Source organism: Carettochelys insculpta, chromosome 6, assembly GCF_033958435.1.
Source record: "Carettochelys insculpta isolate YL-2023 chromosome 6, ASM3395843v1, whole genome shotgun sequence".
Lineage (NCBI taxonomy): Eukaryota > Metazoa > Chordata > Testudines > Carettochelyidae > Carettochelys > Carettochelys insculpta.
The window spans coordinates 6,847,550-6,874,172 of NC_134142.1; the positions used below are offsets into that span (position 1 = coordinate 6,847,550).

Below are 26,623 nucleotides of genomic sequence, written 5' to 3' on the forward strand. Positions count from 1 at the left end.
ACAGAGAGACTCTCCAGGCAAAGAGGCCTGGGGGAGACCCTGTGCAAGAAAGGAACAAGAGAAGTAGATCCCAAGGTCTATTACCTAACATAGCAGGTGAGGGAGATGTGACTGAGTGGGAAGCAGCCCAGGAATAGCAGAGGCAACCAAGCAAAAGAAACAATATGTATCTGTTGTTATTTACTGGTCCCTGGGCAAGGACCTGGAGTAGTGCACTGGAGAAGTGGCTTAAACCCCAGGAAGGGACAAGACTCTACATGAAAAGCCCAAGAAAGGGTCTAGGAGTTTAAACAGGCCCAGGGATGGGCTGAAGTGGGCCAGTCATTCTTTCAACTTTGTTATCTGCAGAAGGGGGCTGAAGTTAAGGAATCAGCTGGCTGGAAAGCTGGGATGCCAGAGAAGTGCTGGCGACAGTGCCCGGGGAAAAGCATCGTGGCAGAGTTCCATAACAGCTCAGGAACAGACAAAGCCAGCCCAGAAGAACTGGACCTAGCAGCGGGACTGTAGCTACCAACACGGACACAGTAATAGTCCATGTCGGAACTCTGTCACCCCAGAAGGCATCCCGATGGCTCCACGTACACTACAGCTTATGTTGGCATAACTTTCACTGCTCATAGGGGGGTGGATAAAAATCACGGCCTTGAATGATATGTTATGCCATCATAAGCACTGGAGTGGACAGTGCTATGTTGGGAGGAGAGCTTCTCCCATGATACATCTACTGCCACTTGCAGAAGCTGAAGTAATTAAGACACAGAAGAGCTCTCTCCTGTTGGTTTAGACTAGCTACATTAGGGAGTTTACAGCTGCGCAGTTACACCAGTTCAGCTGCCCCACTATAAACTCTTTAATAAGAGCCTACCACATTCGTGGTCCAGTTTGGTCAATTTTGTTGTCATGAGATTTTAAATATGGTAAAATTCAAGATTTCAGTTATTTAAAAACCCTTCAATCCTTCACAGCTCCTTTTTGGCTCGGTAGTAGTAGTAGTAGTAGTAGTACCTGTGGGCTACTACTACTACTACTGCTACTACTACTACTACTGAGCCAAAAAGGAGCTGTGAAGGATTGAAGGGTTATTAAAAGGAGTGGGGTTGTGGTACTGATACCCTTACCATCTGCACTACTGCTGCTGGTTGTAGCCCAGCTCTGAAGGGAGTTTGGCAGCACAGAAGAAAGGCTGGCATGATACGGTATCGCTACCCTTATTTCTGTGCTGATGCCTGCAGAGCTGGGCCCTCAGTCAGCAGCTGCCATTCTCCAGCTGCCAAAGGCAGAGCAGAAAGATAGCAATAATGTAACCTCTCTAAAACCATCTTGTAACCCGCCCCTGCAACTCCCTTTTGGCTTAGCAGTCCCTATTTGAGACACCCTGGTCTCTCCGGTGAAATCGGAATAGGACAGGGTAAAAGCATCGGGGGAGACCAGATTTCACAGTCTGTGATGTGTCTGTCACAGCCATGAACTTGGTCAGGACCCATCTCAAGTGTGTCCGTGCCCTATGTGTGACTTAGCCAGAGGGCTGAGCTGCCTGAAGCCCCACTTGATGAGGAAACAGCCAATGGGCACTGTGAGCCGAGAGAGAGTGCAGGTTCGCACCCAGCCCACAGGAGGTGCTCACAAGAGAGGAGCACCCCCCCCAGAGACCTTGAACCTCTTGTTAAAAGATGCTGAATCCACAGCATTTTTTGGGACATGGCCCCTTCTGCCAAAGACTCACAAACTATGGTCACTGTGGTCAAGTCATGAAGAGCTCACAAGGAATATCTCACAATCTACACAACTGTGTTTCTTTTAGTTTTTACACTCATCTGGAGAGACATTTTACATCTATGGTCCCATGCTCATTCTTCCACAAACTAACTTCTCAAAGCTAATGAGCAAGATCTCATTACCTGGTGATGATAGACCCACCAGGCACTAGTGATGATACGAGCATCCCAGGCAGCACTGTAACATAAGGCCATGGTGCCTGCCTCAGTCAGTGTGCGAGGGGGGATCGGTTCACCTGTAATGGCAACAACACAACATTTGGGTTATACAAGCACACGTTTTTGGGTATAAACTGTATCAACAAGTTACATGCACCACCTTAATTCAAGTCTCAGTCTGCAGAGTCCCAAAAAACAAGCAGTCCTATAGCACCTTAAAGACTAAAAAGATTAATTATTAGGTAATGAGCCTTCATGGGTCATAGACTTATAGAATACTAGGACTGGAAAGGACCTAGAGAGGCCATTGAGTCCAGCCCCCTGCCCCAATGGCAGGACCAAGTACTGTCTAAACCATCCCTGATAGACATCTATCTAACCTGTTCTTAAATATCTCCAGCGATGGAGATTCTACCACCTCCCTTGGCAATTTATTCCAATGTTTGACCATCCTGACAGTTAGGAACTTTTACCTAATGTCCAACCTGAACCTCCCTTATTGCTGTTTAAGTCCATTGCTTCTTGTTCTATCCTCAGAGGCCAAAGAGAACAAGTTTTCTCCCTCCTCCTTATGACACCCTTTTAGATACCTGAAAACCACTATCATGTCCCCTCCAATCTTCTCCTTTCCAAACTAAACAAGCCCAGTTCTTTCAGCCTTTCTTCATAGGTCACATTCTCTAGACCTTTAATCATTCTTGTTGCACTTTTCTGGACCCTCTCTAATTTCTCCACATCCTTCTTGAACTGCGGTGCCCAGAACTGGACACAATACTCCAGCTGAGGCCTAACCAGCGCAGAGTAGAGCAGAAGAATGACTTCATGTGTCTTGTTCACAACACACCAGTTAATGCATCCCAGAATCATGTTTCCTTTTTTTGCACCAGCATCACACTGTTGACTCATGTTTAGCTTGTGGTCCACTATAACCCCTAGATCCCGTTCTGCTGTAGTCATTCCTAGACAGTCTCTCCCCATTCTGTATGTGTGAAACTGATTGTTCCTTCCCAAATGATTCTATGGTCTTACCCACAAAAGCTAAATTTTTTTTTAGTCTTTAAGGAGCTACAGGACTGCTTGCTTTTGTTAATTTAAGTTCACTGTATTAATAAATTATGGAAATTACATACATAATTAAAAATAAGCAGACATTGTAAAAAAGGATATCAGTGGGGATCTGGAGAGGCACTTCCTGATAGCTGCTTTCCTGAACAATGAAGTACACTATGCTAGTATGACTGTCACTGGGCAGAAAGTTAATATGGAATGAATTTAGACTAAAGCCCACCACCCCAAAATCTGAAGTGAAATGAAGAGTGGACAAAGAAGAAGCCATACAATGTTTTTATTAAAGTCAATTATATTTTAAAATGTATTTCACATTGTTTGTTTTGAACAGCTTATAACTCAGAATCAAATCGAGATGAATTACCTGAAGGATTCTTGATTACACAGCTGGTTGCACCATGTAGGTCAGCGTGCACATATATATCTCCTAAACAGGACAGATAAGACTGAGACACGTCACTGAGCACACATAGTAGCTGTGCTGATCATTAAAGAGCAGGTTCTTGAGCTTGAATTAGAAACTGAGCTACATGGATCACTGCCAAAACAGTCGCATATTCAGGGAAAGGAATTATGTCCACTTGTAAATATTACCCCACACTAGTCATTTATTCTGACATCAACATCATGGCAATCTCGGTTTATCTCAGACCTCTGGTGCTCTAACGTACTGCAGTACTTCTGAATTCTGCATTGTGCTTTAGGACAGGGATTCTCAACATTTTTTTTCTTGAGGGCCCCTCATCCCCTGACATCCTATAAAATTCCAGAGCTCACCTGTGCCCCAACAGCTGCTTTCCAGCATTAAAAAGGCAGGACCAGTGATAGGGGTCATCAAGGAGGCCACCTGCATGGGAGCCATGCCACAGAGAACCTTTGTGAAACAAAGTTGCTCAGGCTTCAGTTGCCAGTGGTGAGGCTCCGGGCCCTAAACTTCAAACCCATGAGGTGTGGCTTCACCTTTTTGCTCTGGGCTCCAGCAAATCTAACACAAACCCTGGCTGGTCGACCCCCCTGAAACCAGCTCACAGGCCAAGAAGGTCCAGGACCCTGACTGAGAGCCACTGCCGTAGAACAACAGTAGTTGTCATTATGACTTAAGCTCCTTCATGTACAACTGCAGAAGGTAAAGTCTGTTAGTTTGCTTCATAATTCAGCTCAGGCAGCGTCAGAACTTTTGGTGGGGAAGAAGTACCTGCATTCCATATCACAGCTCACAGAGGGACATATTTACAAAGCTCTCCAGACAATGTAAAAAATGGGCTTCCACACAAGCAAGCAGAATTTTGTATACAAAATAAAAACTTAACAATGTTCCTCAGTTTTAGAGGTACAGTATATGCATTTACACCAATCCACAAAAACAACAAGAACTATGTGACCATTTGATTTAATCTTACTAACCTGATTTCAAGTATCGCTTCACAATCATTTCATTCTGTTGTTGATCTCTTCCAGCTATAACCAGGTAATTTTCAGAGCTAATAAACCACAGGAACTTCTCAAACCTGGCAAATTACATAAAATATAATAATAATGTATGAAGATACACCTCACACAGCTGGAAGGGATCTTGGGAGGTCATCAAGTCCAGTCCTCTGCCTTCTTGGCAGGGCCAAGCACCATCCCTTACAATTTTCTTTTTAAAATCTATTTACCCCAGATCACCTCCTCAAGGATTGAACTTGCAACCCTGGGTTCAGCAGGCCAATGCTCAAACCACTAACATCGAATCACTCTGGACTTATCCACACTACCTCCCTCCTTCAAAAGGCAGATGGTAAGTAGGGTGTTGGGCATTTATTAATGAAGTGCTGTGGTGCATACGCAGCACTTCATTAAGCAAATCCCCCCTCGTGTCAACTCCAAACACCCTACTTACCATCCCCCCTTCAAAGTAGGGAAGTTCTGTAGACACAGCTTCTGTGTAAAATAACTGGAACTATTACAGAAAGTATGTTTTTGCAAGGGTATAAGTAATGTATTATAGGTGGAAAGCCAGGTAGTCTCAAAGGTACTTTGGTTTGTTGACCAGCTGCAGTTTCATACATGTGTATATGGCATAAATTCAAGGTACTGTACACATGTAATTCTACTGCAGTCATATCCTTTAAAAAAAACACACATCAAGCAAATCACAGTCAATTATTATTATTGCTGCTACTTTTAAAAAGCATTTTATAAAAAGAGGGAAAATTATTCTTATTTTATTTTCCAGGTTTACTCTGTGATACCCTTATATGTACATTCTCCCCAGTTGTTTGTGCTGGACTGTTATATAGCAGAGAAAACATTAAAAATTTTAGGAAAACATGCTCCCAGTCTGCATTGGCCTATGCAGTCTGTGAGAGGCTCCACACAGACCTATCGAGGCTGGACTGGGACTTCTAACTAAAACCACAACTGGCAGGGGACATAGGTGATTTTATTGTACAAAAGCACTACTTATAACTCATAAAAAACAATTGTATTTCACATCAACAATATTCCTTTAAATAAGCACACAATCACATATTTATCTGAGGGTAACTATCAAAAGTTTACTTGCCAATAAACCTTTCTTGCTTTCTGAATGGTGGTAACTGTTTGAACTTCTTTCAATGTCTGCTTTGTCTTCTTTTCTGCTGATTTGAATGCCTGTTTAGGTAAAGATGGACATTCCCAATTCCACAAATGCAGTGATCAAAAACAAAAACCATACAGTAAAACAATATGAAGAAAAATACCCTCACACAAGTAGTACGAGGAAGGCTTCATTCAAGCCTGTCCTAAAATCCTCAGAAGGCACAAAAAACGCTTATCCCTGTTACCCTGTCGCAGTTTCTCTAAACGCGTGCTATAAAAATAACATCAGCTACCTGATCATAATGGTTCCTGTTAATGCTTCCAAAACTGGTCTGTCAGCATTTCAATTATAAACCTTTTTAGGTGTTCATAACTGTTGATAGAAACTACATGACTCAAGGTCACAAACTGATGGTCTCACATGTGGGTTAAATTGTTTTGGTAAGCTTTATGGGTAAGCAATAGAGCAACATCTTTGCTTATGACTATATTCAAAACAAACAAGGAAAAGGTAACAACAAATACCTTCTCGGCAGCTTCTACTGTCTTCTGTGTTTTTTTGGCTGCATGTCTCTTATGATCATAATATCTGTGGAAAAAATATTATTTATATTGCAGATCCCAACTTACTAATTCATCAATATAGCCTATTTCTTCCCATGGTATTTTCATGCCAGCAGGGAATACTCCATTCTGTTAAAAAATGTTACATTTGGTTTAGCTTTTTTGCTTATCACCTATCATTCTTTATCAGAAAATTGTATCAGCTGAAATGAAGTAACTAATTTATTATTCTTAGTAGAAATCCCACTGTTATATTTGATTTGCAGAAAAGTAGCCATTACGTCCTGTGTCTGTCTCTGTGCTTGATGTAATTAACACTGAATCCAAATGCTAGTCAGAGGTTGCTTAACACAGAAATGGCAAGACATCATTCTGGGGGCAGAGGAATGGACAGTTTATAACAAAGGTAAGACAATACATCTGTAATGGGCAACCATGTATAGTGGGTGGGCTGGGTGTACAACCCTCTTTTTCTTCAGTCGGCCACAGCAGCATGCAACCCACTGGGTTCCACCTCTCACTCCGCAAACCTCCCCCCTGCGCCTCTCACACACTCGGGCACCTGATCCCTGCAGTTACCTGCTCCTCCCCCCTCCCACTCAGCACTTTCAGAGCCTTGAATCACCTGATTCATGCTCCATCCCTGCTCCTCCCACTCCCTCCCAGAGCTGGAATGCCACAAACAGGTGATATGTAGTGTTCCAGCTCTGGAAGGGGAGAGGGACAGAGTATAAATCAGGTGATTCGCGGCTCTGAAAGTGCTGGGAGGGAGGGGAACAAGGAAGTATGGGGCTCTGGCACCCTGGTGTGTGAGAGGGAGGAAGGCAACCAGGGAATCCAAGCTGCCCACCACTGCCATACACAGTAAATATTTCTATAGGAAAAAAAAGACTGGTTTCTAGGACAGTAGCAGAGTCTGCTGAAATTAAGCTGATGAGGAAGCAGACTGGTAAAAATACACACATTTTAAATCTTACTTTTTAGCATTGGCATACGCAGACAAACTGAGATCAACATCAACCAACAATGGCTTGTTCTTCTGAGGTTTCTTCAGTTGTTTATTTTTATGCTTTTTCTTCTTCCCCTTTGGTTCCTCAGCTTCATTCCAGTGATCAGCCTCATCGCCTTCCTCCTCCTCCTCCTCCGATAACACGTATGGGTTTCTACCAAAATTTAAAAATATGATTATCTTAACAAGCACTCCCGATGTTATTGTAAAAGTTGGCAAGATGCATTTCTCCTTCCATTAATTTTGTAAACAATATTACAAGATATATATTCTTGTTTTCAATCTGAAGAAAGCTCCCTGGGTATGAATAAAGACAAATGTATACTTATAACAGTTTTGATTATGCACTTTCGGACAAGAGGGGGAGAAGCAGAGCAAAGATGAAACAAATATAGGGCATTTTACCCTTCACCTTTTTAGCAAAATTAAGATTAAATTTTGACTCATTATGTTGAATCACAAAATGCAAGATAGACAATGGGTCTGAGATTTTGTGAAATATGTTTTATTATCATGAAGCTATACTGAGCATGTATTACTTGCATTGCTTTTGCTACTCATCAGCACAGTGAACTCTGCTTCCTACTGCTATGTTTGGCACTGTAGCCTTAAAGAGACAGAGACGCATTTAGCATAGTGTTTTCTCTGTCACACAGCAAAGTATACAACTGTTTCCATTATCTTCTGTAGATGATGTATGATTTGCTGTGTGACCTTAATTTGTATTGTGAAACAAACTGAAATAGACAAGAGACTGATGGATTCCAAGGACAGAAGGGAACACTGTGACCATCCAGATAACCAAGTTTTAATTCTTGCACTCCCCACCCCTTACCAGTAATGGAATATGTCTGTGACTCCCACTCCCTTGAACTGGGGCAGAACTGGTGCTAAAATGGCATCCCTGACAGGGTGCAGGAGTGCAGCTGTAGCCAGAAGCTCACAGTAGGGACTGGAGAAAGAAGAGGATCTGAGCAGCAGCCAGGAACAGGACTGTGGTTGCAGCTGCAGCCATGGGCTGGGGCCAAACCAGAGCTGAGCTAGAGGCAGAGTGGGGCTGGATGTTACTCTCCCCCTCTACCAGGTGAACTAGCTCAGTCCCCTCTGCTCCTACCCCCAGTATGTTCCTTTGCTGCCCCCACAGTAGGGGGACCACTAATCTAGTCTGACCTCCTATGTAATACAAGCCATGCAACTTCCTAAAAATCACAAAGGAAGAAAACTGTGACAGAGAGAAGCAGCAAGATAATTTCACAGCCCCACATTCTGCTAAGAAGCTGGACCACAGACCTGGAAACCCATGTGTTAGTTTTTTACTTATCAGTACAGTTCTCGTATCCTTCTTTTTCCACAATGACTTAAGATAAATCCACTATCATTTTTACTCTCTCTTAGTCTTCCTGGCAGGGATTATCAATATACCTGAGGAGCAAATATATAACCAACTCAAACTAAGATCTTTGTTATATTCAGTTTTAGAATTATAAGATGTACAGTATATTTATGCCAGGGGTCAGAAAACCTTCTGAGGCAGAGTGCCAAAATTTGACCTTGATCTCTGTGTACATTCTGAGCGCTGGTGAGAAAGGCACTTATAGTCCTATGTACAACAGTTTCCTTAATAAAATAAGTTAAGAGGCAGAGCTTTACTGTTTAGGTGATGGTTGGTAGCATTACGTGGTCTTTTGTTAAGCCACAGCTTTGAGAAAGCTCCTGGCTGCATGGGGGAAGAGGGGCGGGGCTGAGTGCCTGCTTTGTGCACTGATGAAAATTAGCTCATGTGACACTCTTGGCATCCATGCCGAGGGCTGCTGACCCCAATGTACGCAGTTAAATATATTTCTGCTTTGCTGCCAGCACCAGCAGGACCCTTATGTTTCATACCTTATTTAGCTTTTTTTTATTTGTAAGTAATAGCAAGGCACTGATCCAATACCAACCGTCTTGTGATGATTTTCCCGGAGGGAGAAGGATGATCTAAACCACAGTTCTTACTAGCATGAATGAACTCTCACTTGTTTACTAGTCCATCTTGGTCCAGCCAGCCCTGCAGCATGTTACACTTTCAGCTAGATGCCCTCTTCTGGCATCAAGGAATGGCAAAATTCTCTAAGTTACTAAATTTTTTAATGCTTTTATTTTGTATAATGTGCTTGGTGTCACCTGGTGCATCAGACCAAATGAGAGGCAGGTTTCCCAGAACTGCCTGGCACATGAAGGTAAAAGTGATTTTACTCACTATTGCCCTATGTTCTTAGCCATTTCCCATCACTTTCTACACGTGATCAGGTAGTTCTTGCTTTCATATGCTTGAAGAGTCTATTTCAGTTACTGAAGGAAAAAACAAGAAAGAAAAGTGTATATTGGATCAGTGCCAGTGCCTCTGTTCACAAAGCCCTTGGATTCTAACGCTGCTATAACCCAGGACCAGGAATACATTTGACATCAATTAACTGACAAAATAATGTAAACCCAGATGAAGATTCTCTTCTCCTACTTAACTTGCTAGTTGTAGAATTGGTCTCCCTTTCATTAATGTCTTCTTAATTGACAACATACTTACTTTAGTAGCATTGTGATGTGATTTGTCTGAAGCTTTAATTCTTTGATTGCACTCGCAACAGGGTCTCCCTGAGCCTGAGCTTCTTTTACAATTGTTCCAATTTCAGTCCAGTCTATCTGGTTGGCTAATGCACTGCGAACCACCTGGATAGCTCGGTCAACTATGTCCAGGTTCATTTCTATGAGTTCCCCTTTTACCTTATCAATTTCCTTCAAGAAAGAAAAAGCTCTCTCATAATTCAGACTAAAAACCAATAAACTTTTACAAAAACACTGATTAAAGAAACATAAATCCACACAATTAATATAGCTGCACTAAAATTAATCACTACATTGTTCAAAATAAGTTTTTGACCTTGCAATCAGATCACGACTGGATACCTCTTCCAAGTGCAAGCAAGGCATGGACAAAAAGCAGTTCTCACACATCACAACAGTTCACACCTCATCAAAAAGAGAGATATGCTAGCAAAAATTTGCAAGTGAATATTTTAATTTGTTATCTCAAGTGAACACTAAGGAACACAAGTGCATGAAATGTTAAAAATCTTCTCTTTAAAACTTATAAAACCACATAGTTCTACCTGGGCTTGATGAAGAGCTTCTAGTCTATGCTCATGATCTTTACGAACATTTTCCAGCTTCTTCAGTGCTTGTTTTTCCTGTCAATAGTCAAAAAGAAGGAAGGAAAATACATTACAAATTGTACCTTCTTCTCTAGATAGTCAATAACCACCTATTTCGTATTACAACATGGAGAAAAAAAGTGGAAACAGGATTCTGGTGAACACTGCCATAGAAAGTGTCGAGAGAGCCATGTCAGTGATTTTTGGATAGACGCTCCCTTGCTGATGAGCTATTCAGTGCCGTGTATGCCCAGTTTAAGAGGTACCCACAGAAGCAAGGTAACACTTTTGATAGTAGCAATCATAGTGATCATAATTTCCTGAAAAGAACTGCCCTGATGCACAGAGCTTCAGACCTGCTCCATATAAGCCAACCCACTACCTTTAATTGAACAACACCTGTTCACCAAACTATAAAGACAAAGGCCCCTAAATCAGGCATATTTCCAATGTCTTGATGCACTCAAGGACTTAAAACAGCTGTTCTGCTTCTGAATAAGACAGTACCTGCTGTAAAGCTTTCAAATCGATCTTCTGACCTTCTAGCTTGGAGTAAAATTCATCCACTGCCTTCAAAAGAAAAATACAGTTTAAAGGATCTCGGAAGATGTAATAACCTGCAGCAGGAATCAGTAAGCAAACAGGGGAGGTTCTGTTCCTAAGAGGAGACTGCAAACAGGACCCTGAGCCTAAAAAAGGTTTTGATAACTTCATCAGCTCTACCTAGCCACATAAATACATCCAGGTACTTAAGAATAGTCCTAGCTTTTACCATAGGACTGAACTGGAGCAAAATTCTCTATTACTAAATAATGTAGTGATGAAAGGACCTCATTCCTTAATTTACATATGTATCAACTCTGAAACCACTGTAGGTACATCCATCTTTGCAGTGAGACACTGTAATAATCCATTGGTTAATAAGAACAGAATCTCCAAATTAAGCATATGAAGTCCAATACAGTTCTTTGTGGTTGGTTTCAACAGGCACAAATGTCTTACAGGAAATGTTCTGGATTTACGCTATTCACCAGTGCTGTGAGGTAGGTGGTACAAACATGATGGGGGCATGGCAGGACAGTGCAATGAAATTTAGTATAAAGTAATTACCTATAGATTATGTAAACCTTAATTAACTAAACTCCAGAAAGGACAAAGATTTTGTTTTTAGTTAAATTCCATGCCAAATGTTCATTGTATTTGTATTTTTGATATTGCCCTCAGCCACAAACCTATTATCAGTAAACACCTAGAAAATATTTTTAAACATTTGAGAACATAGAATAGTTGGTTTATGAACACAAATATGTCTTTCACTCAATTCCACAAGCTATATTTCAGCTACTGGACATTTAAGAGACAAGATGGGTGAGGAAATTTATTTTTATTGGACCAACTTCTATTGATGAGAGGAAAAAGCTTTGTCCAATAAAAGGTATTTCCTCATCCATCTTGTCTCTCTAATGTTCTGGGACCAACACAGTTATCACATCAATGTTACTGGACATGACAAACAAATTGGGAACATAAATGAGTCAACTGTAGTCACTGAGAGGTATTTTATTTAACATGTATCTTTGTAAGATATTGATTTTACAGACCAAACCAACTAGGCATAACAAAGCATACAAAGATGACAGTCAGCTTCAGAAAAGCATAGGAGACACTGAAGCTGGTCCCAGAGAAGAGAGCGTTGAAGATCAGAAGGGATGTTTCTCAGAGAGGGAACAGCAATATAGACTGAAATGCAACATGGTAAGGAAAGCAGACAGAAAGGATAAGGTGTAATGGTTAGAGGAGCAGTGTGAAGATACAGGGTGCATCTACACTAACTTCAAAGTTACCTTTGAAGTTAGGCACTACTTTGAAGTAGCCAGCAGAGAGTCTGCACCCACTGGCTGTGTCTACACTACAAAAATAACCTTGAAGCATCTACACACAACATGTAGGGCACTACTCCATTCCCAGGAATGGAGTAAGGACTTCAAAGTTGGACTCCCTTCAAAGTAAAGGAAAATGTGTGTAGACTCTTTGCTGGCTACGTGAAAATAGTGCCTAACTTCTAAGTTAGTTCCTAATGTAGACGCACCCATTACAGTGAGCGTAAGACTAGGGAGGTGTGTAAGATGATCAGGAATATTAACAGGAAGTGGCAGCTGAAGCAGAAGGCGATCAAAGAAGAGAATGACGAGGTGCTCATGAACAAGGAGAAGTTTGTGCACAATGCACGAGATACTGTACCAATCTGTACAAAGCACAGTTAGATCCAAGAGTCTGATTGAAGAACTGCAAGAGATATCTGATGAGCAGCGAAAGCAAGACTGATATTTCAAAGAAGGAAGTAGAAAGAGCAGTGAAATGACTAAACAACAAGAACCCTGGAAACAATAAGATCACAGGAGAGATGATGAAATACGGTAGAGAAAGTATGATTCAGGAAATACACCAACTATGTAATATAGCATGGAAAGAAGGGAAGGTACCTAAGGAATGGACAAGACCCATGGTAGTGAAAATACACAAAAAAGGAACAAGAAGTCTTCTGGGAGCTTACAGACTAAAAGTTATCTTGGAGCATAAGCTTTCGTGGGAAAGACCCGCTTCATCAGATGCATGAGTGGGGGAGTGGTTTCAGAGGGGTATTTAAAGAGTGGGGACCCAGTAAGAGGGAGGGCCAGAGCTGACAAGGTCTATTCAGCAAGGTGGAAATGGCCCAGTATGAACAGTACTTATCAAACGAGGAAAAAACAAGTCAGATCAGACAAGGGGATGTGAGCCTTTGTCAGAGTCTAATGGGGAGATATTAGCACCCAGAGCAGAGAAACTGCCTTTGCAAGCTGCAAGCCACTCCCAGTCTCTGTTTCATCCATGGTTAATGGAGTCAAATTTGCAAATAAATTGCAGCTCAGAGATTTCTCTCTCCATTTGATTTTTGAATTTTTTTTTGTTTCAGGACTGTCACCCTTAAATCTGCTACTGAGCATCTAGGGAGACTGAAGTGTTTCCCCACAGACTTCTGTACATTACCGTTCCTGATGTCAATGTAATGGTAATGTAAGGATGTCAATGGTAATTTAGCCATCTAGGCAAGGTGCTGATGATGATACTAACTGAGAGACTAAGATCGCAGACAGAAGAACATCTAGCACAGGACCAAGCAGGATTCAGGACAGAGAGAAGTACCATACAGCAGATACTGGGACTAAGATTGATAGAGGAGAAGGCTGGACAAAAGAACAAGAACATATATAACTGCTCTGTGGATTTTCAGAAGGCATTTGACAGTATAGATGGGAAAGAGAGCTGGAGTCATATGGAGTGGATAGCAGACTGAAACTGTTGTTGAAGGATATCAGTGACAATTGGGAAGCAGTGGTGAGAACGTGTGGAGAGATGGGAAGTTGGTTTAGAACAAGCTGAGGTACGAGACAAGGGGATCTGATATTGCTGAGTATGTTCATCATGTACCTTGAGAGAGCGATGGACAAGTTCAAGGAAGAGGTAGAAGGGACATCTGTGCATGGGATGAGAATCAACAACTTGAGGTTCGCAGATGCTATAGTTATCACTGAAGAAGATGAGGAGAAGCTAGCAAAAATGGTGCAAGTGCTAAACAAGGAAGGGAAGCGGTATGAACTGGTTATGATCATCGATTAAACAAAACCAGCAGTATTTGGAGATAAGGAAACAGGAAGAAAGTAGATGGGATAGAACTAAACAATGTAGAGAAGTTCACTTATTTGGAGAGCAACGTAACATATGGTCTAGACCGTAAGAAGGAAACGGCGACTAGAAGAGTGAAACCAAGAGCAAGTTTGAAGGAGATGGTAAGATCTGGAAAAGCAAAGTGATTAGCTTAGGAACAAAGCTGAGCATCTTGAAAACATTTGTATTCAGCAGCATGTTGTACGGATGTGAGACGGGGATAACGAAACATTCAAAGAGAAGCATATTGGCATTCGAGAGGAGTTGTTATAGAAAGATCCTGAGAATAGGATGAACACAGAAGGTCACCAAGGGGAAATTATATAGGAAGATACAGACGAAAGAGAAGCTGCTGCAGAAGGTTGTACAACGGAACTTACAGCTATTTGGGCATATTTGCAGAATGAATGACAGAAGAAAAATCAAGACCCTGGTATTAGGCATAATGGATGGTGGAAATAGGAGAAGCAGACCACAGAGAGAATGGGTAGATGATGCAGAAGAGTGGTGCAGAGCTAGTCTACAGAAACTAAGCCACTCCGCAATGTACAGGAAAAGATGGAAGGAAATAGTGAGAGAAGCATCAGACACCAACAGGCATTGAGCCTATGGTTGTTGATAATGATGATGAGTCAGTTTCAGCACTATATTTCACTGAATCTTTTTCGTATAAGTCATTTAAACTACTCAGCACAGTATAAGCAAAACCACTATACCTTGTCAAATGATTCAAATTCCATGTATGGGCACTTTAAATGTTGAGAAAACAAGAAAGGATGAAATTCTTCATATCTGTAAAATATACATTTGATAGTATCACTTGAAAACCAAATTTATATAAAGCACTCCAGAAAGAAAGGGAGTTAATATTTCAAATATTTACGTGAGGATTTCTTCTGCAGGTTTATCTGGCTCCAAGCTTGGTTTTTTCTCCCGCTTCTGGATAATATAACCCTTTTAAAAAAGGAATCATAAGGTACCACTTTCATACTCATTTCTTTCTAGGAATCTCAAAAGGTATTTTGCCTTTCTTGCCCACAGATAGTTTTAACACCCTTTTGAACCTCTGACACTATCTTTGTTGGTAAGCACTTTTTTCATAGAGACTTGATGGAACTAAGTGACTTTGCAGGTAAAATTTTGATCACATACCTACATTCCAAAATATTCCAAATGAATGCTGAATTTCTATAACAAACCTAAGTCTACAATGCACCACACAAACTTCACACCTTACATTTTAAACAACCTTTGTTTGTTTGGGATACTATAATGAGCAAGTCAGAATCAGAATGAATTGTTCCATAAACTGAGCAATACTTTCCTTCCCTGAAGTTAGAGAAGAACTTGTTCTGAGCTTGAGGCCTTATAAGATAGAAAGAGTGATTTTTTTCCACCAGAACTGAAAATAATCAGAAACACTGATGAAGGCCCACCGTAGATGTTCAGTAGTTATTACTGTAATAAATAAATAAATAAATGTTTGAAAGTTAGGACTACATTCCCAATGTTAAAGAATGGTCTCTATTACCTACTCTTAATTGGCAGTCTTTCTTCTCAGGCCTTATTCCTGAGTTGCATCAGGATCAATAAGAAGGATAAGTTATAGTCATGTTGCTTGCCAGGCACATGAATACCATAACAGAGACAAATGCAAAATTATATTTTGGTTCCTCAACGAACTACAGACTAATATTATGCTGCTATCCCTGAACACTTCATTTGCTAAAATTCCTATGTGTTGAAACGTAATGGTAACACACAAGTCAGACAGGTCCTTTTAGGCTGCGTCTACACTAGGAGCTAAAACTGAATTTATTAAAATGATTTAACGTGGGGTTTTATCCATTCGATTTTGAGCATCCTCACCTTCCAACATGCTCCCCACAAAATTGAATTATTACTGCCACACACAAGTAACTTAAATGGAGTGCTGCAAGCAGTGTATTGTGGGAACCTATCCCACAGTTCCCTGAGCCCCGTAGCATTCTGGCTATTTTCCCTGGTGCAGCATGGGAAAAAAATGCCCTGCAAGTGGATGTAGGTATCTGATGACATCTTCCCACTTTTCATTCCCCTCTTTCCCCTGCCATGTTAAACAAATGTCCCTTTTTCCAGACAGGAGTCTGGCTTGCCTTTATAAGAGAAGTGCATTTTATAATTCAGGGAAGGAGAGGGGTAGTAAACCTGTCCCACTGACAGGTTTTTGAAAACAGGATACAAAAACCACTGATCTCGGCAGTGTTGGATCTGGATTTAGACCTCCTCTCAAAGACAACCCTCAGAAGAAGAAGCCGGCTAAAAGACCCCCAGCTACAGCCAGCCCCTTGGCCTTTGTCTAAAGCCCATCCAACAATTTTCTCTCAGGAGGACAGCCATGATAATAACAAAGTATTTTCTTCTGTTGCCCAAAAATCGTGACGGACCAGAGAGACTTCCCCGGGCTGGCTACAAGACCCTCACCATGTGCAAGCTGCCTGGCAGCTTCCGCAGCACATCCTTTTATTGGTTCAGGGTCAAGCCACGTGATGCAGCTGGGCCCTGGGAAGGTACACACTGCATGGTGCCTCCAGGGGAAAGGTAAGGAGGGGACAAAATGTAAACACAGCTAAAAATAAGTTTCTCATCCAAGCATGACCCCCACCCACAGCCTAGCTGCCACATGGTGCAGGCGAGGGAAAGTTTCAGAATGTGTGGTGCCTCTCAGGGAGGGAAGAGAGAGGATGTGGGGGGGCAAGACAACATATAAATTGCTGAAAAGAAGCTTCTTGTCCTATCAGACAAGCACAACTCCCACCCACAGCCTACTTGCCACATGGCGCTGTGGTGGCGGGGGGGCAGCAGCTGGCACTGGGCAGCGCAGAAAAAATCAGGCAACTAGCAGGGAGCATACGTAGAACCACAGACCCCACAGCCTCACTACTAGTAAACAAAAAAAGAAGACGATTTTTCAGCCTCTCATGACCCTACAGCCACTGGCTTCTGGGTAACGACTGAAATGGTCTCCATGTTGTCAAATTCTTCCACAACTGAGAGCAGTGGAGATGCAAGAAGCCAGAGCAGGGCATTGTGGGGCACATACAGGACATCTCTGGAGGCTAATGAATTTGATTGGAAGACTTGGCACTTCCTTACTACCTTTCATTCACAATTTTAAATTTGAACTGAATGCTACACCCGTCAGGTTACTATGATATTGATATTATGTCGATTTTAGTGCTCCATAAATGGACCTAATGAAATTTACAGTGAAGACAGGCAATTGGAAAAATCAGCCTGAGTGACTTAAAATCAGCATTATCTCGTAGTGTAGACATAGCCTGTCTTAGCTCACTTAGAAGCTGCATGGCCACGCCAAGGGTCACATATAAATTCCTTATCAGCATCTGGAATACATCATATAAACAAAAACAAAAATACAACAATCTGAGAAGAGGTGATAGGAATGCTAAAACAATAGCAAATACCTGACATGATAGAACAACAATAATGCACATTAGTTTTTTATGAGACAGTGCAACTTTGACATTTGTAAACATACAGTAAACCCTTGATTTAACAGACTAACGGGGAGGGATGTCTGCTAAACCCAAAAGTCCATTAAATCTGAAGGTTTACTCTGTACTCGCCCTAGTGTCCACCCACATCTGCCAGGCTCCCCCAGCCACAGACACCCACAGAAAAAAATGCCAGGGTCTCACCAGAGCCGCCGCTGCTCAAGAGGCCATGGTTAGGAGTCCTGCCAGAGCTGCTGTTGGAGACTCCACTGCAGCTTGGAGCACCACTGCAGCTGGAGACTGTCACCATCGCAGCCTTGGGGAGCTGCTGTCAGTGCCACGTGCCTCCACCACCATGGGTGGAGCACGTATGGGAGTGCCATCTGCCCATGTACGCCCCCCACTCCTGACGGCAGGAGCATGTGGCAACAGCTGTGGTAAGTCACCTTACATACTCGTTTCGGGGTAGGGGAGCTGGTGGATTTAGGATTTTACGGACCCCAGCAGACCCTGGGAACAGCAGGGGATAGGGGAGCTGGCGAACATCCATTGTTCCTGAAGTCTGCTAAATCAGGGTCTGGAAAATTGAGCGTTTAATGTAATAGAACCATGCAGGTATCAGATTTACCTTTCCACTGAAGTTGTTTGTTACCTTCATATATTCTTCTGCCTTCTGTAAAGCAGCAAGTAGACTTTCAATATTTTCTAAGGTGAAAAAAATGGATTTTGAAGTGGCAAAAATTTTGGGATATTTTCCACAAACAAATACTAAGCTACTTAAAAGAGAAAGGGTAAAAAGTGACAGACCAAAATCTAATCTATGCTACTAACTGCATTTTTAGTCAGGGGCATAGAGGAATTTTCTACAATGTACAGGTCTTATGGGAAGTGTTGACTAGGAGATTTTCAATACTCCTCTCTGAAATACCTTAAAAAGCGAGTTTCTTATAAATCTCACAGAAGTCTGCATTTTAATAAGCATCTTTAAACATCAACTCCTTGCATTAAAAACAAGTTTCAATTTTGAAAAAAGCCTCATTTTGCATAATGTTTACACTCTGAGATATTTCTTTTAAAAAAAGCAGATATTGAAGCTACATGCATATACTATAAGAGTGCTGGCACAAGCACATAATTGCACACAGAAAGCATAGAATGGATGAGTGAAATTCCCTGTTTTGGCAAGGACATACAATGAAAACCCCTATTTTTGAACCATTAGCCATAAAACTCTCTTCTTTATTACAGCATCTCACATAACAGATCTCATCATCATTTTAATTAGTTATGGATCACTATAGTAACATAGTTTACCCCTCTGAAAAACACTCATAACAAAGTACAACTACAGAACTAATCATTCTGAACTTATCATCTCAACCCATATGGTCAACACATATCTAAAGCATCCATTCTAATTCATCCTAAATCTATCAGCTTCCTTTCTAATCAATACATAAATACACACACACAATATTTCATGACTGAAGATCACCACTTTGCTTAACACTACAGCACTTACATACATTTACAGTCAAAAAAGTTTTATATGTTTTATATGTTTTATATATTGAGTCTGTTCTGGTATGGCTATGATCTGAAGAAGTGGGTCTGTCCCACAAAAGTTCACCGCCTAATAAATTATTTTGTTAGTCTTTACAGTGCTACATGACTGCTTTTTTGTTTTGATAGAATACAGACTAACCTGGCTCTCTCTCTGTCACTATTCATACATTCATAATGAGAACAAGAATAAGTTTATTATCCAAGTATTAAGTATAACTACTGGAAACCAGTAGTTGCACATTAAAACAGTCATGATATGCTTCTATAGAAGGGAGTTAAATTTTGTCTCTAGATGTTTATCTCACTCGAAGTTCACTTCAGTGTTTTCAGCCCAGGCTGGCTAACCCCCCATGTTAAGGGAACAATGCCACTGTCTGCTTCCTTCCTCACTGAAGGGTACCTGGGTATCTTCTCTGCCCCGCCACTTACAGTCAACAAACCTTTAAAGTGCACAAATATTATAATCCTACATACCTTTGCTTGTCATCTGTTGATCTACTTTGGCATTACCAGACAATCCAGTTTCAATAAGGCAGTGCTCAATAAGCGTAGCTCCATAAGCTATAAATGTACAGAGAAACTATAGAGAGCAGTTTAACCATTCTGTATTAAGACTAATTAACTTCCAAAACTGAATGATTCTCTGGCCACTACTGAGAACATTCAACAAAGGTCCCAGTACTATACGTGCACAAAGACAGATCCCTCTAACCCCATAAAGCACATTTTAAGTTTGCAGCCAAGTACCTATGCCTTTGTATGTCATTCTTTATAAGAACATAACATATGCTTATGTCTTTCATATTCAAATTCTGGACTTTTAACAAATAATTTTGTATTTTATATATAAAAGACTGTCATGAACCTTCAGAGATACAGCTGTGGGTACTTTATTGTAATATTCACTTTACATCTAATATGAATGCAAACAATTTGCACATTTCATTTGGTAACAATATAACTTACGAAGATGTGGATTGAGGACCCTCTTCAGCAGTTCTCCATTAGGTGCATTTGATATTGTTTCAGTCAACCTAAGAAATATAAAAAACAGAACAACTGCTGTGCAAAAGACTAAAAGCACAATGTTGAATAGATTTCCTGTGTTTTCTAAATTAGAGAACGCAATTTCAATATCATGACCATTACATCATCTACACAATGTTCGAAGTTTTTAAACAGACTATTCAGACTTAATTTTCTATATAGAAAAGTAGTCTTTGCTTTACTTACAATGTACATGTTACACAGAATATAGTTACCTTTCCAAGCTAGGTAATGGGGCAGGTGCTTTAGCATTATCAACTGGATACCGTTCCCGAACTGCAAATTTGACATCATCTGCCTCATCTGTGCGAAACCTCAGGATGTTCAAAATTAAGTATTCATAGTCTGTCAGAACAATGTTTCCCTGCAACAGAATCAAAACTGACCATTATTAGAGTCCATATTAAATTATAATTTATAGATTATATAGTTTATGACTTACTCTGTCGTAAAGCTCAACAATTATATGATAGGCTGCTTCATCACTTCCAAATTGAAAGTCCACAATTCTGTCTATACCGAGCTGTTTTACGCTGACAAGCCTTCTACTCTTTAAATGTTTACGACACTGCCGGTGGGGGAAAAGAGAAATATTAAAATATGAATATGTAAACAGAAAGATCCTACTCATGGTATTTGAAACTAAAATGTATATTTAAATGACTGTCCCAACCTTGACAATCTGAACCCTCTTTTTGCTTTATTTCACTTATTCAGGACAAATACGAGAACTGGTACAATTTAACAAAACTGAATATTACATACATGAGCTAATCAAATGTTTACAACAATTAAGCTTAAATCTACTCTTAGGCTGGGTCTACACTTGCCCCCAACTTCAAAGGGGGCATGGTAATCAGGGCCACAGGAAATGACTAATGAAGTGCTGTGGTGATTACGCAGCACTTAATTAGGCTAGTTTTACTGCACTTTGAAGCGCCCACAGCTACACGCATGCTGGCACTTTGCATGTTTGATGCTTCAAAGTTGCCACAGGGGAAAGTTAGCCTAATGAAGATCTGTGTATTCACTGCAGCATTTCATTAGTAATCTCCTGTGGCCCTGATTACCATGCCCCCTTTGAAGTTGAAGGCAAGTGTAGACAAGCCCTTGCTCTTTAGAGAGAAACATACGTTGAATTTCTCTAATCCAGCACCTTCAGGACACGACCAGTGCTGGACGAGAGAGTTTGCTAGACCACAAGAGGTCAATATTGTCTAGCAGCATTACCAACACCTTCACTGCTTACTGGGCTTTTAGAAGACATTTAGGGGTAAATTAGAGCTAAAAAACAGCACACAACACTGACAGCCAGGACTGGTGGCTAGAAACAAACTTTATGGGACCATGGGAAACTTAGCCACACCCACAGTAAACGGTCATCCAGCTAACTAAAATCATGACAGATTATGGATGCTGCTGGACGAGAGAGTTCCAGACTACAGGGGCTCAACCTGTAGTAACTCCAAATTGCAAAAAACTAACATTTTGTTATTAAGCCGTCAGCATTTGCAGTAACAAAAATTATACTATTTGAAACCTGTACATCTCTGCCACGCCAAGGAGGGATGCAGTGCAATGTAACACCTCAGTCCTGCAATGATATCCTCTCACGGTTACACCTTCACCCACAAGACTCCCATTTACGTAGGGGAGATTTACACAGAAGCATTTTAATTACACTCCTCATGGCCACAAGGGTCTGTACAGTGTCTCTGTAGGAGTGGGGCTAAGATAACCACACTCCTAATTTATTCTGCTATCAGATTGCAACCATAATAGATTAATTTGCCAAACTAAAACCTAATAGTTACAAGACCTAACACTTCACATGGTCTAATCCTGGAGTTGTTACTCAGTCAAGACACACATTCACTCTGTGCTGTGCCTACATAGGGATTGCAGAATCTGTCCTATAATAATAATAAAAATAAAATTAGCCAAAGTAAAATCCCAACAGGTTTGGATAATCTAGTGAATGTTTATGAGCTTCAATATCAAAAAGTCTTAAAAACTAGATTTTGACATCGTCAGGTACCAAGCACCAGGTCTGTGTCCCACTCCCACCCCACGCCCATTTCTGCATTTGCCCTTCCTCTCAGCTAGTCCCCACACCATCATTATCTGCTTTACCAAGATACACTCAGCTAGTCAGCAATACTTTAATAGTTCATTTACATATCAGAGGTGAACCTGCAGCATTACAGTTTTGACAGTCAATCTCTCTTCTGAAGGAAATGTCAGAAAAAGGAAGATTAATTTACCTTCATTGCAAACCCTGATGGCATCATATTCTTTGGCCATTCAAACTCTGTTGTGTGAATCCGTATACCAGATTCAATTAGAAGTGTAGCTTTATAGTCTGGCCTATTGACAAAATAAAAAAACTAGTTTGATGCTTTAAAAGCCACCAATTTGTCATTACAGCAACGACATTTCATTACAGTACAGCTGTACAACAAAGTACCAAAGTCTACACACTCTATATAAGTCAATGAAATCTTTCACAGAAAATGTTATCGTCAAGATTATTAGAACAGTTTGGATATACTGATTCAAGGTTGATAGCAAAATGATAAAATTATTATATTTTTTATTTAAGGTAAACAAAGGGCTAGATTATTTGATTACTCCAAAACTAACTGGGATGAAGTTGCTTTGAAAAGCCTCTGACCATGAGCACTGTCCAGTTGGTCAGGTACATTACAAATGGGTAAAAATTGTCAGGTGCATTACAAATGGGAAAAGAGAAAACTAACAGCCCAATACAAAAACTGGTAGACTGACTTTTCTGGCTCCATGTAAAAGCAAACTGCCTGCTTTGAACAGCAACACCTGTGGCCCTAATTGATTGTTACCACAGTATATGCACTGTTCTTGGTATTTTTGAGAAAAACTTTTATGCACAAATCGCTCCGGCTCTTCAACATATTGCTGTGTTTTGTTTGTGAAAAGGGCAAAAACAATTATGTTCCTGTGATATTTTCTAAGGACTTAAGTGATAAGAATATTTCTCTTCTTCAGGGAACGCCACAAACCTAGATTTTAGCAAAGTGGTTATAAACGCTTGTCAAGCAGCTAATACAAGACAAATATGATCAAATGTAAGGAGAAATAAAACAGAGTTCACAAATGTTAAGAACTTCTTACTTTTGAAGGCGAATAAGATATGTCTTATTATCCACATCATAGACATTGTTTACTCTCATTCCCAATAAACTGTTAAACAAAAATTCATACACGTCAGAAAGATGCAGTGCAACTGAATCTATATGCACACAAATAAGTTTTCTGAGTTACGATATACTATGCAAATAGCATCTAAAGAGGTGATAGGGCAGAAGCAGTAAAACAGACAAGATCCAGGGAAAAGTATACAATCAGAAGACATGGAGAGCCCTATTAATTAAATATATGCAAAAAGGAACTCAAACATAATAGAAACTTGAACAAGACTATAATACACCTCCAGAATTCACATTATGAGAGACTAATGCAAATGCATATCTCTGCATCACCAATTTACCACTGGAGCCCCACTTACACTGGCAGACAAGCCCCTCAGATGATAACTGTCAGCAATATATCTGCCTGAAGGGGTTCTTGCAATGCTTGAGGTGCTAGCTTGATGGAACTAAAGCACTTTCAGCATAACCACCAAAAGCACAACTGAGAGTTGATACCATTGCTGTTTCAGTCAGTTATTCAACCCAGCATAAAGCGGATGATAAAATCACATGCAAATCACATCATGAGGGATATCAGAGTCCCCAGGCAGAAGTGGAATAGGAGGGGCAGTGGAGCCCGTATGAGTTCCAGAGGATACCAGACTTGTGTGTGAAGGGGGTTGGGCGGATGTCAAGACACCCTCATTCTCTTACACAAAGAAACGTTTGTGTGTGCAGAGGAATCAGGGCACCTATGCAGGATAATGGGGATGGAAATATTAAGGCTCCTGTGGAGAACAAAAAGTTAAATTAGTTTTTTTTTTAATTTAAGCTAAACAAAGTGCTAGATTGTTTGATTACTCCAAAACTAACTGGGACGAAGCTGCTTTGAAAAGCCTCTAACCATGAGCACTATCCAGTTGATCAAGTTCATTACAAATGGATAAAAACTGTAAGGTAGGGATGGTCAGAGTTCTCCTGATCTCTCACATGGGGCAATGAGATGTTACGGAGCACCAGTGTTTCCCCAAGGACTAATGGGTTAGGAGCACCGAGGTGTCTAAGATGGGAGACAGGGTTCCTGTGGACGAGCCACCTGTGTTCCCAGATCTCTCACATCAGGCACTGCAATGAGAGATTCCTGGGAGAGAGTTGGAGCAGAGTTACACAAGGGGACTCCATTGGGGGGGTTCAACAGTTTTTCACATGGGGAAGGGCAGAGGGGTTCCCCAGGCTCTCACAAGGGATGGTAGAATGAGGGTTCCCATGGATGCATTGCCCCAGTCTCCCACCCTGCAGGTGGTGGTTTCGCACTGTCTCAAACCAGGTTGAGGGGTAGGAGTTCCCATGTGGGGGGCAGCGGGCTGGGGGTTCTGCAGTGTCTCACCGGACAGTGGGTTGGGGGTTTCTGTAGGAGGGGTCTTGTGCGGTGAAGAACAACAGCCTGGGCGTTTCCATGGTGGTGGCAGTGGCTGGGGGTTTCCATGGGGGTCCCGTGTGGCGGGAGGCAGCGGGTTTCCATGGGGGAGTTGTCGGGGGGACAGAGGCTGGGGGTTTCCATGGGGGGTCCCGTGTGGCAGGAGATGGCGGGTTTCCATGGGGGAGTTGTGGGGGGGGCAGTGGCTGAAAGATTCCCTGGGGGGTCCCGTGTGGCGAGAGGCAGCGGGTTTCCGTTGGGTGGGGGGCAGTGGCTGAGGGTTTCCATGGGGGGTCCCGTGTGGCGGGAGGCGGCGGGTTTCCCTGGGGGCAGCGGCCGGGCGCTCCGCACTCTCAGAGCACGGTGCGGCGGGATTCCCATGGGTCCCGGGGCGGGGAGGGGAGGGGCGGGGCGGCTCTCGGCCGAGGCGCGGGCGCTACCTGTCCCTGAGCTCGGCCAGCACGGCGCGGATGTCGATGGTGCTGAAGCGGGACTTCATGGCGAGGCGGGGGGAGGGGAGCGCCCCTCACGCACTGCGGCCCCCACTCGCAGCCGCCTCCCTCTCACTCACGCGCAGGGCTGCACATGCGCAGTGCGCCCTCCCTACGGACAGCCTCGGCGGACAAACTTGTGCCGTGCGTCCGCGACGGGCTGGCGACGAGCCCAGACAGTTGGCCTCGTCACCCGCTCTATGTCCGGATTGGGGCCAGCGAGAGGCGCCCGTCCTGCTTCGGGAGCCCCGCCTCCCCCGGGGAAACCGCAGGAGGTGCCCACCCCCGCTCCGCAAAAGGAGGCCGGGTCCCGCCGCCGCGCCCAGGCTGCGCTGCGTGGCTGTTCTCAGGCGCCACCCCGCCGCCGAGCCGCACGGGGGCTTTGACCTGCTCCGTGTCCGGCCTGGGCCGGGTCACCCCTCCTTAGGCAACCTGGGGACCCCGAGCTGCCCCGGGACCCCCATGTCGGTGCCGCCCGCAGCGGGACACCCGATCTGCGCAGACCCCCACAACGTAGAGCCCCTGGGCGGGAGCGATCCGCCGGCCTCAGCCTCCCCGGCGCTGGGATCACAGGCGCCCGCCACAGCGCCCGGCTGGGGGACCAGGCGGCCAGCGGCTGCTTCAGGCGCTGCCGGGACACGGCGGGGAGCCCCAGGGGCTTTTGCTGCAGCCGCGGGGGGTTTGCGGGGGGAGGGGAGCGGCACACGAGGGGGACCCGGAGCTGGGGGGAGACACCCCCAGGCACCAGCACCCTGAAAGGCAAAGCAGCGACACCGCCCCGGGGCAGGCGTGTGGGGCCCCGATCCAGCGGCCCCCGTGTGGGGGGATGGGCCCACACCCCGCAGGGGAAGCTGCCTGTGACGTGCCCGTGGGATACCCGTGTGTGGTCACAGAGGGTGGGGGGGTCCCTGCTGGGGGTAACCTGGCGCCCAGGTGACACGTCTGGGCTGCAGACAAAGGGCGAGGCGGAGCCTGAGGGGTTTGAATTGGGACTGGGGGTTGGAAAGCAGTTGGGCTGGGGGGGAGGGAGACAAAGGCGGGGGCAAGACCCCAGCTTGGGGGCCCCTCAGGGCCTCCCCTGCCCTGCGCAGCACGGATCGGACTGGCTGCTCTGCCAGCTGTGCTCTCACCTCTGCACCGCCCTGTGTCCCTGCTGGCTAAGAAACCATCTGTTCTACCTGCTGAATGAGAGTCACTCCCGCCTGCAGACGGGGTGCAGAGCCTGGGGAGCCCTGGGCCTCACTGCAGCTGGTGACTGGTGGGAAGTTTTGCACCCTGGGGACGGAGAACCTGGCAGTAAGTGAGTGGGGCGCAGGAGGAAGAAGAGGGGCCAGCGAGACCCAGGTGTGCTGCCCGGCAGTGAGGTGCGGTTCCCTGAGACGGAGGTGTGATGGGGTTCAGGGGT

The 26,623-nt window shown here is 43.2% G+C and overlaps 1 protein-coding gene across 4 annotated transcripts in view; it reads right to left on the minus strand.

Moving 5' to 3' along the window:
- NEMF (nuclear export mediator factor) overlaps window positions 1-25,295 on the minus strand; it is a 40,073-nt gene extending 14,778 nt beyond the window's left edge. The window contains exons 1-19 of one of the 4 annotated variants that reach the window (XM_074996170.1): window positions 25,168-25,295; window positions 23,294-23,362; window positions 22,408-22,510; window positions 20,586-20,711; window positions 20,359-20,507; window positions 20,063-20,130; window positions 19,571-19,657; window positions 18,159-18,235; window positions 14,917-14,987; window positions 14,750-14,825; window positions 10,836-10,898; window positions 10,287-10,364; window positions 9,704-9,912; window positions 7,109-7,294; window positions 6,093-6,156; window positions 5,551-5,639; window positions 4,407-4,510; window positions 3,367-3,429; window positions 1,899-2,011 (exon numbers count right to left, since the gene is read on the minus strand). In XM_074996170.1, the coding sequence (XP_074852271.1) occupies window positions 1,899-2,011; window positions 3,367-3,429; window positions 4,407-4,510; window positions 5,551-5,639; window positions 6,093-6,156; window positions 7,109-7,294; window positions 9,704-9,912; window positions 10,287-10,364; window positions 10,836-10,898; window positions 14,750-14,825; window positions 14,917-14,987; window positions 18,159-18,235; window positions 19,571-19,657; window positions 20,063-20,130; window positions 20,359-20,507; window positions 20,586-20,711; window positions 22,408-22,510; window positions 23,294-23,362; window positions 25,168-25,226 (1,854 nt within the window). In that variant the 5' untranslated portion in view covers window positions 25,227-25,295. Of the gene's footprint in view, window positions 1-1,898; window positions 2,012-3,366; window positions 3,430-4,406; window positions 4,511-5,550; window positions 5,640-6,092; window positions 6,157-7,108; window positions 7,295-9,703; window positions 9,913-10,286; window positions 10,365-10,835; window positions 10,899-14,749; window positions 14,826-14,916; window positions 14,988-18,158; window positions 18,236-19,570; window positions 19,658-20,062; window positions 20,131-20,358; window positions 20,508-20,585; window positions 20,712-22,407; window positions 22,511-23,293; window positions 23,363-24,024; window positions 24,050-24,697; window positions 24,851-25,167 lie in introns of those variants that run through there. The other 3 variants (XM_074996168.1, XM_074996169.1, XM_074996171.1) reach the window with 3 other exon arrangements.
- Window positions 25,296-26,623: the final 1,328 nt, after the last annotated feature.